The 12,775-nt window shown below is 36.6% G+C and overlaps 1 protein-coding gene across 1 annotated transcript; it reads left to right on the top strand.

Annotated features, from left to right (window-relative positions):
* The first annotated feature begins 3,416 nt into the window (after nucleotides 1-3,416).
* Nucleotides 3,417-12,157, top strand: olfm3b (olfactomedin 3b). Its single transcript, XM_057335217.1, has 6 exons — nucleotides 3,417-3,737; nucleotides 5,873-6,016; nucleotides 6,610-6,765; nucleotides 6,993-7,212; nucleotides 7,395-7,501; nucleotides 8,369-12,157. Exons 1-6 carry the CDS (start codon nucleotides 3,669-3,671, stop codon nucleotides 9,044-9,046), a joined length of 1,374 nt encoding a protein of 457 aa, XP_057191200.1. The 5' UTR covers nucleotides 3,417-3,668; the 3' UTR covers nucleotides 9,047-12,157.
* Nucleotides 12,158-12,775: the final 618 nt, after the last annotated feature.

The following is a 12,775-nucleotide window of genomic DNA, read 5'->3' as shown; positions in this document are numbered from 1 at the left end:
TTTTAAAAGGCAACCTAGAATTAAAGGGGTCATATGGCGCGAACACGTGATTTTCTGTGTCTTTGGTGTGTTATAAGTTGTCCATGCATGTATTAGACACGTAAAATTGCAAAAATGAAAGTGTGGGAACAAAAGATGCATTCTATCTAAAAGCGAATGCTCATCCAGACCTGCCTGAAACGCCTCGTGTAACCACACCCCCACAAATCTACGTCAGTTCCTGGTATGATTTGACTAAGACCGCCCAAATGTATACGCAAGTAAGGTGGGCGTACCTGTCAGTACACTTGCTTTGGAACCTGATGTTTCAAATATGGTAAGATTACATTTCTGTCACACGCTTGCAGTATTCGACCAATCACTATGCACTGGTTAACTGGCCAATCATAACACACCTCGCTTTTCAGAGCGATGAGCTTGGTTAAAAATCTGCGCGTTTCAGAGAGGCGGGGCAAAGAGGAGATACAAACATGCACAATATGTGGAAAATACAGCGTTTTTTAACCTTAAATCGTGTATACACATTGCATTACATCTAAAACAATCGATAATATTAGTTTTAGCTGTGTCATATGACTCCTTTAAAACAAAACGTTTTGATGGTATTAAGCTCTTGACAGCTGGTCAGGCTGGTAAGATTAACTGGCCTACCAGTTATACACTAGCTTGGCCTGACTTCACAGTTCTTAATGCATTAAATTTGCAAGTTCAAAGCAAAACAGAATGAATACAGAAAACAGAAATGAACTGATCAAATATGTGAAGTTAGACAACAGATTTGGGGGAGGAGAATAAAGTAAACGATGAGCAACTGCACATGATAAGTGTGTTTATCTGTCCTCTGTGAGTCACTTCTTATATTCAGATCTGGAACTTGTTTAATCATCCTAACACTTTGCTTTTAGTCATGGATGATATATTTTACAGTAAACTCATTTCACAGGACACAAACTTCTGGCAGAGGACTAATTCCTTTAGTTTGAGCTCCTCCTTTCCCATATCTTAATTCGTTAAGAATGAAAATCTATTCTGTAGCCTTGTTCTCAATATTTTTCATTCTTGAGTCTGAATATTGGTGCAAAGGAAAATACTGAAAACAACATACAGTATGCTTAGCTTTAGGAGCTGTAGCAGCGGTCATAAAAACTTCTGAAAATGGATTTATAGCTAAATATTCCATGAGCACAAGGTCATAAAGTGTCTAAAATAAATCAGCAAAGCTTATTTGCCTTTATTGAGACAGCGCAGTGATTGGTGAGATGGTCATACATGAATAACCTCTGTTCATAAAATGTGTGAATGGGAATGTTTTGAGTCTGCATGTGTATGTGTATGTTGGAAACACCTTTCATTCTAGCATGAAGCTGCACTTAAAGGGACAGTTCACCCAAAATAAAAAGTCTGTCTTCATTTATTCACCCTCAAGTTGTTACAAATCTGTATAAATTTCTTTGTTCTGATGAACACAGAGAAAGATATTTGGAAGAATGCTTGTAACCAAACAGTTCTTGGCCTAAATACATGGCGAAATAAAAGGTTAACAGTATAAGCTAGGCCTGCACTTTATTCAGTGTAATTCACCACATTTGTTATATCTGCTCATTACTGCGACATATAGTTCATCTCTTCAGTTATCTTAGTGATAAAACTTCTTGTATGTATATTCATAGACTAATGAGAAGGATAAATGTGCTCATTTAGGCAGTGATATTGATTTCTTTCGTGTTGGATGCTTGCCGTATGAAGATAACTTTGGTGGGCTAGCTGCTTTGAGGTTTGAGACATAGTTAGACTGATGTGTACACAGGGGGTGGGCACCTCCCGGCAAGACCAAGGTGACTCTTGCAGTTCTCGTAACAAATAATGGACGTCTGAAATACATCTTCGGTAATCCTTTAGAATGTACAGTAAGATTGGACTTTGATGAGAATATATGCTTATAAATGTGTGCTGCAGATACAGTAGTGCAGATAATTGGATGAAAGTGGCCATTAAACAGAACATAAATTGAATTCATTGGTACAAACGCATATCTAACATGACAGACTAACAATGAAGGTATACCCTGCTTATTCAGATGTCTGTTTCTGTTCCCAGCTGGTGCCATTAGATTTAAATGGAGCATTTAAATGAACATAATCATTAAGTTCAGACCCAACTTGTTTTTAATTGTTCAGTCATATCTCTGAATGAGGATTCTCTAAATGAGTGTCTACTGTATACAGTGAAGTAAAAATGGATTTCTCTTTCATAAGAGAACAGATAAGGAGAGGTGCTTACCTCTAAAAAAAGGACAGACTAACTATGCATGTTGCCAAGCAACTAATTGAGAGTGTGAGCTAAGTGCAATGATGTTACGTTCTAACTTTAGATGAGGCTGTTTTAGCATGTGTCTGCAGATGCAGGGATGCTTTTTTATCTGAGTGTCCAGATTTTAGGAACATTTTTATATGCATATGAAGGTACAGTGTAAGGGAAAGTATATATTTAAGGTCCTATTACTAATCCCTTTCATGATCCCCTTCAATGATTAGAAAAGCGATTAACAAAACTGGAGTATTTTTTAATTAAATCTTAATCCTATTTTTAATAATAATCATATAGTTGACATAATAATTGCTATAAGCAATCCAGTTTAGATGATTTTTACCATGTCAACTTTTCACAACAGTTGAAAATTCTGTCATCATTTTCTCACCTTCATGTTACATTTACGCATTTGGCAGAGCCTTTTTTCCAAAGCGACTTACATTTCATTGTATTATACATTTGTTTCTGACTATGTGCAAGCCCCTGGGATCGAACCCATGACCTTGGCATTGCTGGTGCCATGCTCTAACCACTGAGCCACAGGAAAGCTTGTTGTTCTGAATTTGTATAAATTTCTTTGTTCTGATGAACACAGAGAAAGATGTACAACCTCTGTATATGACCAGACAGATCTTGCCCCCCATGACTACCATAGTAGGAAAAAATACAATGGTATAGTCAAAAGTGCCCCAGAACTGTTTGTTGTCCTATATTCTACAAAAAATGCAGTAATTTTTCCTACTGTGGGAGTCAATGCGGGGCAGAATTTCTTTGGTTCCAAGCATTCTTCCAAATATCTTTCTCTGTGTTCCTCAGAACAAAGGAATTTACACAGATTTGGAACAACTTGAAGGAGAGTGAATGAAGGTGATGTAGAACCTATCCCTTTAATATCAATATTAAATTAATATATTGACATTATACGACATTTTACAGTTTACAATATGAGCATAAACAATTTTTAGCATTATTCTCGTTAATGAAGTTATTATAAGGGGTGGTTACATCACACACTATGTGAGCGACATCTACAGCACATTGCTATAAGGTTATGCTTTATCTTTCTCCTTTATATTTTTAGATATTAGGATGTTTTATCCCAGAGTTATTTTTGATATCAAGCTTGGCCAGTGAAAGACCCTTTGCAGAAACTGATGTAACTCATGTAATATCGGCTGAGCGCGAGTCGCCGCAGACCTCTCAGCTCGTGCTCAAACTTTTATGCGCCCGGAGCGGAGATGACAGCGCACGCACTTCTGGCGTCTGTGTCGCTTGTGTATGATCGCAGGATATTGTCGGGAAGTTGAATGTGAAGAAGAAAAACTCGGATAGAGACGAAGAGGGAGACTGGAGGCAGAATGCGGCTGCTGCTCGTGGTGCTGAAACCGCTGTGTTTACTCGCGCTCTTCGGCTCGTGCCCGTCCGCGGTGAGTGCTGCTGCACCTCTCACTGTTGTTACATTCAAACTCCGGGGATGCGGCGTATAAAAACTGTATGCACTGCGATAGAGACTGTCAGTACTAGGGCTTATATTCTTATGATTTATCGCAATGTGCGTAATATATTTTAGTGACAACGTAGTGAGAAAAGGGAGATGAGGAATAGAAAATCTAATGAAAATTAAATTAAGATTTGAAGAAATGTAGATCATGGACGGAATGCTTTGTCGTTGATGCTTGCAAAGTGATAAAAAGTCACGTTTCTGTTTTCTGCAACTTCCTTCAGGATTGCAGCATTTTTACCATAACACGGGTTCTGTTATATGTACAATGAATTGCAGATAGAGCTACTGTACACAAGTTTCAGAAAAGATTCTCTTTTCTGTCATGTCTCATATGTCTTTTGTGTCTCATTTGTGTTTTAAACATGGTCTCTGTGAAACCAATTTTGTTTTATTTTTATATAGGCTACTGTATCGAAGTCAGTTAAGGTTTTTGAGAGGAATACATGCACCCCTTATTAAAATGTAAAAAATAAATTAGGATATTTTTTGTGACACTATGTTTATAGAATTATAATCTGCCAAAAAATGCCAGACTTTTACTATAATAAAACCAGTTTTTTGTTAGTTAGTTTGTATAGAAAATGATGGAAGCTGCATGGCTAAGATTAGGCCATGTGTAATCTGTAACTGAAAATCAAAGAAAGATCTCTCCTAAAAATGAAATCTCTCGTGCAGTGATAATAAACCCAGCTGCAGGTCTTATTCTAGGAGCAGGATCCCTCTGCTCATATCTCATAATGAAAGTGAATAGCAGGAAGAGCCCATCCAACTTGGATATGTTACAATTTGCTGATATTGCAGTTGGTTGTTGGTTGCAGCAGCATCAGGAAGTGTGTCAGAGTGTGTGTAAAAAGACTTGTTTCCAGCCTGCCTGCAAAAGGCAAGTCCTTCGTCTGCCTTTCATAGACCACTGAGAGAGAGAAAAAATGAATGTGGGTGTTTACAAAGTTCTGTCATTGTTGCAGAGAATGGGGGGGATGAATGCGAGGCATTCTCACGAATGTGTGTATTTGTTATAGTCACTTTTGGTTGCTGGTGAGAAAAGCATGCTTGAATTGGTTTCAGTATTGATGAACGTATGATGAATTGTATTCAACTCAACTGATTAACTAAAGATTAAGTGAACTACAAAGAAGCTGCATTAGTTATACTGTATTTCCTCAGTTCTTTTTCTTTTTTGTTTGAAATGCAGCCGTTTTTCAAGATTATTATCTTGACTGATCTTAAAGAAACAGTTCACCCAAAAATGAAAATTCTGTCTTCATTTATTCACCCTTAAGTTATTCCAAATATGTGTCTTTTTTGTTTGTTTTGATGAACACAGAGAAAAATATTTGGAAGAATGCTTGTAACTGATTAGTTCTTGGCCACCATTGACTACAATAGTAGGTAAATGGTTTTATACATTTCTTTGTTCTGTTGAACACAAAAGAAGATATTTTGAAGAATGTAGTTCTGGGGCACTTTTGACTACCATTGTAATTTGTATTACTATGGTAGTCAATGGTGGCCAAAAACTGTTTGGTTATAAGCATTCTTTCAAATGTCTTTCTCTGTGTTCATCAGAACCAAGAATGTATACAAATTTGGGTATACAAAACTCAAGGGTGAGTAAATGAAGACACCATTTTTATTTTTTTGGGTGAACTGTCCTTTTAAGGTCAGTGGTTGAGGTGACCTTAATGAAATACAATGGATGAGGGCCTGCCAGGATTCATGTACACAACAATATTATTTCTGTATATGTGTCTTCTTTGCCCTCCACAATAAAAAAAGTGCTATGGGAAATCTGTAAAAAAAAACTAAGAATAAAAATCTCTCTCATGGCAGTGGTAATACTGGCAGTGAAAAGAATTAGTTCCTGCCATCTAACGTTATATTTATTGCAGACCGTGTTGCTTGCAGCATGCTTGCAGCATTCAAATCTGATTATGTCAACATTATGTGGGCCATTGAAATTCATCGCCTAATGTTAAAAATTCATATTTATTCTGTTTGTAAACAAAAACAGCTGAGATACCTTACACACGCATGTGCTTTGTTTGTGTTTGTGTACAGACCATTGGGCCAAAGGAAGGATGGCAGGTGTACAGTTCAGCACAGGATGCTGATGGTCGCTGCATCTGTACGGTGGTGGCACCAGAACAGAGCCTGTGTTCCAGAGATGCCAAAAGCAGACAGCTCCGCCAGTTATTGGAGAAGGTGCATGTGCACCACACTCACACGCACACACAATGTGTCTTTAAGCACCCAAAAGCCGCTTTATATCGAGATCTGGTTCGGATAACAAAAACGATGGTGTGTTGAAAGCATTAATGCTTGACTGCTCACAATTTTCATCTGTTAAGAATGCCACAGGGTTTTCTGCGGCTGACTGATGAGAAGCATAAAGATGATGATAATGCAAAAAGCCCAGAAGGGTGTCTTTGGTTCCTTTGCTTTATGACTAACACTCAGTGATCATTATTGCCCCGTGAGACAGCGCTATGTCCTTTGTTTGGTGGATGACAGTGAATTGTGAGGTAATTGGGTTATCTAATGCATATGAAGATGAAAGACCTGTAAGCTGTCACATTTTTGTCCATTTTCAGACGTTTCAGCTGTGGTACTTTCTGCCTTCAAAGTTGTCTTCATTGGAATTATGGAAATGTCGAAATCCTCCGAGACGTTCTGCCAAGGCTGATTTACACCAGTTGGAAAATAATTCAAAATCTGTATATTGCAACTCCCCTTTGCAGTTCAAGGAATGATTAATTGAACCTAACTTAATTTTGGCCCCTCTTCCTCTTTTTAAGATTCAGAACATGTCGCAATCAATAGAAGTTCTGAACCTGCGGACCCAAAGGGACTTCCAGTATGTCATGAAAATGGAAAGCCAGATAAAAGGACTCCGATCAAAGATCAGACAAATCGAGTCAAACCGAAGAGCATTATTGACTAAAAACTTTCAGGTGAGCTTAAAATCATGCCTCCGAGAAAATCAATCTTCTTCTCTAATGTGAACAGAACGGCTTGAAAAGCCACATTCTTGTCCATTACTCTGCAAAAATCAAGAATGAAATCTGGCTTGAAAGCATTCCATCTTTAGCCATCGGTTTTTTTTAATGATCACAAGTGCATCGTTCCAGGAAGTGTAAAACTTCTACTTAATAAGATTTTGCTTTCTCTGTTTTGCCAGGAGCTGAAGGGTCGGATGAATGACCTTCAACCTCTGATTCCAGTATTGGATCAGTATAAGACGGACGCCACGCTAATTTCCCAGTTCAAAGAGGAGATCAGGAATCTGTCTCTGGTGCTGACTGGCATTCAGGAGGAGATAGGAGCGTATGATTATGAAGAACTTCATCAGCAGTTTCTCGGCTTAGAGGGAAGACTGAGGAACTGCATGAACAAACTCAGTGAGTTTCAATATTGTTTTACCACTTTATGTGGTAATTCATCAGAAGTAAATGTATTTAGACAGTAATGATGGTAAATGTCCTGAGGTTGAAAATGTAATATATATGAATATGTAAATACCAAGTTATGTGAGAATTTGCCTTTGGCTTTAATGACATTGTTTACTTTTCTGTTTTGTCAGCCTGTGGTAAGCTGATGAAAATCACAGGGCCTATTACCGTAAAGACGTCAGGTACAAGGTTTGGAGCGTGGATGACAGACCCTCAGGCTTTACCTAACAACAACAAGGTAAGCTGTGTGTATGCATGTGATATATCTATAGTATTTTGTAATATTTTTTTCTTATTTATTGTCTCCATATGCATTTCAAAGGAGTCTTTAAAAAAGAGGTCTAAGATAGGAGCTTAACAAACCAGATTAATTAAAATACAAACTTTGATATGAAGCAAAAAAATAAACTGCCAGGTATACAAGACTATTTACTTTAGTTCTTTTTATATTGGAACTGTGAATTACACAAACAAAATTAACAGTACAGTACAAAAATACTCATTTTAGGTTCAAAGATCAATTTAATTATGTTTATTGCAAAATTTTAAGCGGGTGCTGCAATTTTCTTTTCAATTGTAGCAGTGATTTCTCTGATAAGTTCATCTCTTCAAAATTAAAATGTAATAAAACTGACTTAGCTTCTGCTAAGCATATACCATCACTTAAAAACCTAGGTTGGTCTGTCTGTTTACAAGATAGTTCATCCAAAAATGTATTAATTCTTTAATCATTTCCTCACCCGTATATCATTTCAAACTTTCTTTCTTCTGCAGAACACAAAAGAAGATATTTTTAAGAACATTTGTAAACAAACAACACTGGTCCCAGTTGACTTCCATTGTACGAACACAAAACCATTTCTCAAAACATCTTCTTTTGTGTGTCACAGAAGAAACGGTCATACACAGGTTTTGAATGAGATGAGGGTGAATTTATAATGGCAGGCTTTTTAGGGGGGTGAAAATGTTTTTTGTTCTATTGAAGAAATGACAGAATTTGTACTTCAGAAACTGTTCTGATGATATACTGTATGTAATATAGCCTTTGCAATTCAAATAGTTCAAACATTTTAAATGTTATGTATCTTGTTGTACTGTTCTACAGGTTTGGTATATGGACAGCTATACAAGCAACAAGATTGTCCGTGAGTACAAATCGATTAGTGACTTCGTATCTGGGGTTGAGTCCAGAACCTACAATCTTCCTTTTCACTGGGCGGGCACTAACCACGTGGTTTACAATGGTTCCCTTTACTACAACAAATACCAGAGCAACATTATTGTCAGGTACAGCTTTGACAGTGGCCGGGTCATGACCCAGCGAGCGCTAGAGTTTGCCGGCTTCCACAACGTCTACCCATACACCTGGGGTGGATTCTCTGACATTGACCTGATGGCCGATGAGCTTGGCTTATGGGCTATTTATGCCACCAATCAGAATGCAGGAAACATAGTGATCAGCCAAATAGATCCTCTGACCATCCAAATCCTGAACTCTTGGAACACTGAATATTCCAAACGCAATGCGGGTGAATCCTTCATGATCTGTGGAACGCTGTACATCACCAATTCCCATCTGACCGGGGCTAAAGTATACTACTCGTATTCCACCAAAACCTCCACCTATGAGTATATGGACATCCCCATCCATAACCAGTACTTTCATATGTCCATGCTGGATTACAATGCCAGGGATCGGGCACTTTATGGCTGGAATAATGGCCACCAGGTACTGTTCAATGTCACGCTGTTTCACATTATTAAAACTGATGATGAATCCTGAAGGATTAGGTGATAAAAGACCTTTCTGGAAAGTTTTCCTGGCATTGTTTTTGAAATGACACTGTTCTGTTTCTGTGTTCCTGCTGTGTAATGGGATGTATACTGAATATTTTAATCTAAAACTGAGTATCATATTCCGGAGATAAAGGTTAGAATGCCTCTGGAGATATTATTGTTTTACTTGAGTTCAAAGCATTGCTTCATTTGTGACCTAACCATGATCCAGTTTTAAACTGGACTCAAAACAAGGACAATAAGGATTCTTTCATGTGCTATTTAAATGTTTTGTGAGTTGAGTGTGTAACGTTCCCTGCTTGACAATGATGTAGCTGTAATACTTGATCAACAAAGAATGTAACAAACTTACACTGGAAACATAACATTAAGTACGGTCTGCATTGATCTATCAGACTGTATCGTTTAGTTTTAACATGCAAATGTTTTGAGTGATTAATAACATATTTTTTCTGATATATAGTATTTTTTAAATTGTGTTTAAGGCATATTAAATATATGAATTAGGGCTGTCAAACGATGAATCACTTTTTTTTAAATCGAGAATAAAAGTTTGTGTTTGCATACAATAATTTATGTCTGAGTACTGTGTATATAAATTTTGTAAACATATACACATACAATATATTTAGGTAATATTTACATGTATTTATTTACTTATATTTACCAATAATTTAAATTATATATAAATGTTTATTATTTTTTTCTTAAATATAAATACAACATTAACATGCACAGTACACAGACATATATTATGTAAACAACATTTTTATTCTGGATGCGATTAATCCCGATTAATAGTTTGACAGCTCTAATATGAATGCTAAATAGTCCAAATATTGCTATAACTGATTTGGCAATATGTATATAAATTAAATCTAAATGCATTTTATGAAAATAAAAATAATATAAGTTGTAATAGTATTAAGTAATTTAAATGAATGAAAATTATTAAAACACAAATAAACTTTCCCAGTGATAGAATGCACAGTCATGCAGTCCAATCTGTGGTCTCTTTGATCAAAAATGCCACCCAGCTATATCTCTTTACCACATTTTCTGGTTTTGTTCATGCTTTATAGTTTCTCCTTCAGAAAAAAATCTTTCTAAAAATTCTCTGAAGCCTTTGAGTCAATACTTTTTCCGTTGTTTCCAGATAAACACATTCATATTTTCCTGCATTAATGAATTACCTCCGAGCATGCGGATAGAAGACTATTCATTCAGTGACAAAAAAGAAAATATAACAAAGGCTGCCTGCATTCTGTTTATGCTCATTCATTCAATCCCTTTTCAATGGGGGAAATTGATGATTCTGAATAGTCACACATTCACACAAAACAGCTAATTATGCTGCAGTTTTCAAAACACTTCTAATTCAAAGTCAGTTCTTTGCCAGACAACGGTCTATTAATATTTCTAACTGTCAATATAACAAAGTTTTTTAAAGTCATTATTCTGTCTTTAGCACGTCACGTTTCGCATCACTTTTGGTGATTCAGAAACAACCGAAATGACAAAGCTGAAGTCTCCTGAAGTCAGTCAACATCCCTGCTGGCTGCTGTGAAATGTGCAAGTCTGCAGGAGAACATATACGTTTGTCAGAGAATAATAATTTACAATATGCTAGAGTAAAACAAATTAGAAAAGTGTTACATCATCATCTTTTTTTACATCATCAGAATTGTTAATAACGGACTTCATATGTGAATAACATTCAATCCAGTTGTGCTCTAAAAATATCCTAAAAATGTATGAAGCACAGCAGGAGAAAAACTATTCAGCATTTGCTTAGAAATACATTAAAACGTTTTGCAATACTGTATCTCTGATTTAATGGAATTTTAACATATTCATATTTCATATAGCACTTTTGCTTCTTGCTTTTTTTAATGTTCTTTTATAATTGTACTTGTACTTAATATAAAGCAAATGTCCTGGCCACCATTTGCTTATTCGGTTCTTTTCACACGTCAAATTAAAGATGTGTCTACTCTGAATCATCTCATTATAGAAAAGAATGAAGGAGGGTGTCCTTGTAATTTGTCATCTGTGACCTGGGTCTGGTTAGCCTGATGCTCCGGGGTGTCACACTGTTGACTAGGATGCCCACTGCTGCACGTTTGACTGACAGATCCTGGGCAGATGAATTGGACAGACTGTCACCCCATATCAAGGCTAAGGCAGGTGCTGACTGATACAGGCCAAGCACAGCATATGAGGCCAACAGTAAAATTAACTTTTCACCACCCCTCTTAGCAGGCAGCCATATATTCAGACTTTGAAGAAGAGAACTGAGTCAAAACGATAGAGAGAAATGCAGTCAAAATGAGCAAATGTGAATAAATGGATTTTCTGTGACCCAGCATCAGGACTGTTGGTGTTTCATGCATCTCAGTCCGCTTTGGTTGTCTGGTGTCAGTGTGAATGGGTTTGAATACATTGCACACGCTGAATGATACCGTTTCACACCGCTCAAAATGTGCACTTATTAGCTTTGACCTGCATTTGAATGAATATCCACTGAAGTCTGAAATACAATGACAAATGTTTTACTGTCTCTTGATGGTTTATTACAGGTTTTGAATTTTCACTGCATGTTTTTATGAGCGCTTTGAGACTTTTTGTACATCACTCTGAAACACTTGATTCTGATTGGTCAAACATTCTGTGGTACTGCATATGCTGTAGTGAGATCGTTGTGCTAATGTCCTGTATCATTTTGAAACTAAATAATGTTAATTTGTTTATTTACTTAGTGACAATTTATTTAAGTGTTATTGGGTCAGTTTTTAAGTAGCTGTGTAATGCACTCAGCTCCAAAATCCAGTTATTTTTAACACAGCGTTGGGTCAAAGATGGGACAAGCCCAACTGTTAATAAAATAAGTTTCTTGATTTAATCCAATGTCTGGGTTTGTCCCTTTTGACCCAAAGCTGAGCTGAAAATAACCTAACATAAGCATTACATACATGACAATTTAAAGAACCCTTTACATAATTTAGCATTTTCTGTGCATATATCAATATATTTCTAGGTAATGTAGACATATTTATATGTGTTGTAGTTTCATATACTAAGGATGGTGTGACTTTTTTGAAACTAAATAATGAAACAGTCTTATGGGTCAATTTTTCCAATTTGAGATTTACATATCACATGAAAGCTGAATAAATAACATTTCCGTTGATGTATGGTTTGTTATGATATGGTGATATTTGGCTGAGATACAACTATTTGAGAATCTGGAATATGAGGGTGCAAAAAATCTAAATATTGAGAAAATTGCCTTTAAAGTTGTCTGTCAGAGACGCTGTAGCAGGCCGTTGCTAGGAAGAAACTAGTTTATTACACCCTCTGTCGGCTTACCTCTGCAATGACGTTGTGTAGAGTAGATGAACCCAAAAGCAGAAATTCTAAGCTTTACATAAACTTACTTGAGTGGGTAATTCCCAAAGAGTGGGCATCAGCGAGCGGTGTTTTTAGTCGTGTTTCTGACCATTTTTGATAGCAATTTTGTAGCATCCATTCACAAAAATAAAGTTTTTATATAGTTACGGTACTTTAAAAAATATCTTCATGGAACATGATGTCTATTTAATGGCGTTCTATTTTCTGTGTCTCAGTGGTTAGAGCATGGCGCTAGCAATGACAAGGTCATGAGTTCGATCCCAGGGATTGCACATACTTAGAAACAAATGTATAGTATAATGCA

This window comes from Triplophysa rosa, linkage group LG5 (genome assembly GCF_024868665.1).
Source record: "Triplophysa rosa linkage group LG5, Trosa_1v2, whole genome shotgun sequence".
Taxonomy (NCBI): domain Eukaryota; kingdom Metazoa; phylum Chordata; class Actinopteri; order Cypriniformes; family Nemacheilidae; genus Triplophysa; species Triplophysa rosa.
Note: the sequence above shows the minus strand (reverse complement) of the source record. Positions and strands in the feature narration are given on the sequence as shown.

Coding starts and splice junctions, on each gene's coding strand:
- olfm3b (XM_057335217.1), top strand. CDS start 3,669: ATGCGGCTGCTGCTCGTGGTGCTGAAACCGCTGTGTTTACTCGCGCTC. Junction 3,738..5,872: donor TCGGCTCGTGCCCGTCCGCG/GTGAGTGCTGCT, acceptor GTTTGTGTACAG/ACCATTGGGCCAAAGGAAGG. Junction 7,502..8,368: donor CTTTACCTAACAACAACAAG/GTAAGCTGTGTG, acceptor ACTGTTCTACAG/GTTTGGTATATGGACAGCTA.